This window comes from Engraulis encrasicolus, chromosome 16 (assembly GCF_034702125.1).
Source record: "Engraulis encrasicolus isolate BLACKSEA-1 chromosome 16, IST_EnEncr_1.0, whole genome shotgun sequence".
NCBI classification, from domain to species: domain Eukaryota; kingdom Metazoa; phylum Chordata; class Actinopteri; order Clupeiformes; family Engraulidae; genus Engraulis; species Engraulis encrasicolus.
Window position 1 is genome coordinate 2,562,501 of NC_085872.1, and position 5,000 is coordinate 2,567,500.

At 40.7% G+C, this 5,000-nt stretch overlaps 1 protein-coding gene across 1 annotated transcript in view; it reads right to left on the minus strand.

Annotated features, from left to right (window-relative positions):
- Positions 1-5,000, minus strand: part of ndst3 (N-deacetylase/N-sulfotransferase (heparan glucosaminyl) 3) — a 39,674-nt gene that overhangs the window by 17,393 nt on the left and 17,281 nt on the right. Inside the window, exon 5 of the mRNA XM_063220102.1 lies at positions 1,702-1,887. Coding sequence (XP_063076172.1) covers positions 1,702-1,887 — 186 coding nt within the window. The remainder of the gene's footprint in view (positions 1-1,701; positions 1,888-5,000) is intronic.

Here is a 5,000-nt window from a genome sequence, read left to right on the forward strand (position 1 = left end):
GATAAATGTCGCTTCAAGTCATTGAAACAGTTCCAGCTGTCCCACATGTAATGTGTGAGCATGTGGTGTGATATGCATTTTGTTGCAAATGGGCTAACTACACAAACAAATTTCCAGTTAGGGTTTTATTATTCAGTTTGCCTTGCCCCTCGACACTGACTGAGCTGAAGTGGTAGAGGTAGCAGAGACAGACACGAAACTCAATTGCTCAAGAGCGGACCTTTGAATCACTTGTGCCTTGGTGCCTTGGTTCCTGCTGTGAGAAATGTCTTCCTTTATCCCTATTCTTTCCCTCTTTTATTTGACATATTTTGGTCTACATTTCACATTTCCCATGCACCAACAAGTGCAGTCAAAGCGGATTGTGGGAGATGTAGGTTCTAACAGTCAACATGTGCTTTTGCAATGGCATTTGGGCAGAAGTCAGCATTTGTGTTTGAAAAGTGTCACAGAAGGGGAAGTGTTGGTGAAAAAAAATGGATAAAATAATGCAAATTCCGTGCTTCAGATCAAATTCCATCTTATTGTCAAGATTCTGTGATTCCGAGTGTGTTTTCTGCATCGCAGACATCATAGGGCCCTGGTTATGATTACATATATTAAGTTTCAGGATTTTGTTTGTAACTTTGCATCATTGGTGGTGTACTAGCATTGTTTGTTTATGCTTTGTTTGGCCAAAAGCAGATGTAAACGGAACACTGGCCACACTGTACCATCCATCTCTCTCTCTCTCTCTCTCTCTCTCTCTCTCTCTCTCTCTCTCTCTCTCTCTCTCTCTCTCTCTCTCTCTCTCTCTCGCTCTCTCTCTCTCTCTCTCCTCTCTCTCTCTCTCTCTCACACACACACTCACACACACACACACACACACACACACACACACACACACACACACACACACACACACACACACACACACACACACACACACACAAATACATACACACTAACATATTAAGCGTCCAATCTCATTTCTCCCTTTCCTTGCTCTGTGCCTCGGGTATGTGTTTGATGTCCTCTCGCCATCTGCCCCTGTCCCAGTCTCTCCCCCTCTCTCTTTTCTTCACACACACACGTGTGCTGAAAATGGTGTAGTAGCTGTAGAGACCTCTGATACTTGCATAGAGTCAATGTGCTTTGCTCTACAAACATAGGGAAAAAGGAACCAACACAGACAAGAACTATTTTTTGGCAATTCATGGTTATTGCCAAGGGCAGACCTCCCAACAAAGACTTACTTAAATAAGAATTCCTGCCAACATGCAGGTTCAACATGCAGTTGAATTTATCACGCCACCCTTGACTTGCCAGTACCCAATGCCGCTATTTTTTGTTGTTGTTCAGACCAAATAGTTAAGGGGCTTGTTTTGTTCACATGTTTTCAAATGTCTTAACATACTCCAAATACTGTATCATCCAAAACGGTATACATCCTCAACAGGCACACTAAATCAGTGACTTTTGAGACAATATTTGAAGTATGTTAAGACAAAATGTAAACAAACCATGCCCACATTAGAATGGCGAGGATCTCAAAAAGGACTGCTCAAAAAATGCTGAGTCGACGGATACTGACAAGTCAAGGGTAGCATAAGCAATAGAACTGCATGTGACCACCTCATACAAGGAGACCATGTCAACAAACAGATGCACAACCCTCCTTGTAAGACACCTGACACCATACACAAAGATGACTCCTCTCACCATGATGTTGTTGTGGACGAAGCCCTTGCGGTGGCGTGCTGGTTTCAGGTGGGGGTACTCCTCAGTGCTGGTCACTCTAATGCCCCAGGCCTTCTTCCACGACTCGTAAAGCTGTATATGTACTGGGTACACCCCAGAGTGGTGGGGGGCCACAGCATAGCCCATATCTGTGGGAATGCCATGATCCTGCGCACAACACAAAGAAAAAGAACCTTAGCCAAGTATATCTCAAACAAACATTCCATTACACAAAACACACCAGAATGGCAGACCATCCGCTGTAAAAACGTAGCATAATAACCCATCCAACATGATTTTAAAAAGGTGCAGTTTAGATGTGCAGTTCACACATAATTACGGCCAACGTAATTATTTCACGACAATGTAATAACTATTGTCTCCTGCTAAAGTAATATACCTGTAATACACAATTTATTTACTTGGTACATGCTCAAACAAGATAAATCTTGTGAATAGACACTACTAAACTACTACAACAAACTACTAAAATGACACATTGGACCTTTACACACCTGCATCATCAGGGGGATTAGAGGGGAGGATTAGGAGCATTAAGGTCCAAGCGATATTTACCAAACTCTTGAAACATGTTTCATCTTAGGGTAACACTTTATAATAATGTTCCCTAGTAAAGAATCAGTAAATAATTAACTAATGATGAATAAAACATTAACAAATGTTTTTATTATTAACTAAGTTTTATTAATGCTTTATAAAATATCTACAAATGATATATTCAAGACTTTACACACCTTATAACAGAGTATTTTATTCATTTACAAGCAACTTGTAAATGTTTGATAAATATAAAATATTAAGTTATATATATAGCATTTCCTAGTCATTTACTAGCATTTGTTTACATTTCCTAGTCATTTACAATCATTTGTTAATGTTTTGTTCATCAATAGTTAATTATTTATTAAGTCTTTATAATGCTTTTTTGCATCCATTATTCTAAACTAAGTGTTACCCATCTTAGTTCCTCAATATACACATGACCAGTATTTCAGCCTAGGGTTTCCCAAACTGGGGTGCGTGCAGTATTTTAGCTGCCCCAGCAGCTCCAATATTTTAGCCCATTAAAATACTGGGAACCATTAAGCTTCTATCATCACAATCTTAGGGAAGGCTACTTCTTGCAAATATGTTGATGCTTTCCAACTGGAGACATTCAATCTTTTACACAGATGTTAGTTCAGTGCAGCATTATAAGCAAATACATTGTTTTAGCCTGCATCCATAGATTTCAAGGCTGGCAGCTGAGGGTAGCCCCCTAATACACGCTGTACCATCTGAGGCACGCCGTAATAGTCATTGAAAGGTTAATCACCATAGTACTACTCTACAATGACATAACACAAGGTCTTTAGTAATGAACTACGACTCGGTCATTGCCATTCTGGTAATAGCAAATTTATAATGCTGTGTTTTAACGGGTTGACTGATGTGTTCACATGTCTGTTGGTGTAGCACACGTGAAGATTTTTGTTACGTTGGATTGAGATAAGATTGTGGATGTAGATGTAGTTGATGGAAATTGTAGTAGATGTTTAGGCACAGCTGAACAATTTTGCAAACAAAATGGATCAGTTTGACCATCAGTGTAACTGGTTAGACATGTGTGCTACAATCGAGAAAAGCTGCAATCAAGATGGGTGTGATGCGTTCTGATGTCTCCCATGTGTGTCTCCCATGTGTGCTTCACTGCATGTGTGTGTTCTCATTGATAATTTATGTTGACCTGCTGGCAGAGCTTTGATAGTACACTAACCACGCCTTGACCTTGCTGCACAAAGTGTATTAATAATGTAGTTTCTAGAATATTGTGAGTGTTGTGCCAGTGTTATGTTAGCATTGAACACGGATTGAGTGCAAAACCAACAAAAACACTCAGCCTTTGCTTCAGCACACAGGTGAATTACATCCAAAACATGTTCTCTTTTTTGTCCGCCACACACACTACCCATTACTCTCACTCAGTCAAACAACACTGACTAGGGGTTGACACATGAATTAGACTGGCCGAGCAAATGCAAGCTAAATGAAGTTGAACGCATTAGAAGCAGTGCTGGGCAAATGGAGGACAATGGAGTGGAATGTAAACACAGCAAATCTAAAGCCATCTCCAATGAACAAACATGGCCAGTCAAAGGGGAAACGGGCAGAAATGAAGAATTACGGAGGCAAATACATGGCACCCAACCACCCAACAAACAAATGCACCGACGCGCACCAGCTGCTAACACAGGAGAGCAGCAGGGAGGCCTGATGTTGGGTAGAAGGGTGCTCAGGGAGGCGTGAGGGCTGGGAGTGCCTCATTTCCAAGGGAGCAGCACACAAATCGGGCTGTTGCATGTCTGGATTGTGTGTGTGTGTGTGTGTGTGTGTGTGTGTGTGTGTGTGTGTGTGTGTGTGTGTGTGTGTGTGTGTGTGTGTGTGTGTGTGTGTGTGTGTGTGTGTGTGTGTGTGTGTGTGTGTGTGTGTGTGTGTGTGTGTGTGTCTTTGCAAACTGTGCTTCACCGGGTGCATTCACCGGCCGCGACGAGATTCAAGCGACAGAGAATCGCTTCTGTGCAGCAAGAGCAATACGAGCGATTGAAGTGACTAGTAGAGTATCTCTGTTAAAAGCAGAATGCAAGCATTCCAAGATTCTCATTGGCTGTGGCGGCTGCCGACCAACCGCATCATAGCTAATTTGCATAATATTCCCAGAAGTTCAACGACAAACTATTGCTCGAGTCGCGCAAATTGTCTCAAGTCTCCTGAATCGCTTTTGTCGCGCAACTCAATACAAAGTCAATTACTTCCTCGCTCAGGTCACGGCCGTTGTATTCGTGCGGTTAGTATATGAGCGATTCTACGATTTCCCTACGCTTTTGGCAAAAGCAAAATGTCAATTATCAGTATTTTTTTTCCACTAAATGACCTAGATGTTTACATAGTGTATATATTTAAGTTTCCAAACAAACAAATTGCCAAGCTTAATCTTAAATAATTTGATAAATACTCTAATGAAAGCGAACATTTGCTTAATTATTTTGTCAACAGTGTTATGGACAAATACTATGTCATTTCAAACATATATAAAAATACTACAGAGTTGAAACAATATATGTTTGAAAGTGCTTATGTCCCTTAGCAGTAATGTTGTCTTTAATCTGTGCAACTGATATAGAAAATGTGATTGTTGAGCTTCATAAGTAGGATTTTATGAGTCAGTGTGATACACACTGACACATTTTTCATCATAAATCCCTGTAACGTCTGATTTGAAT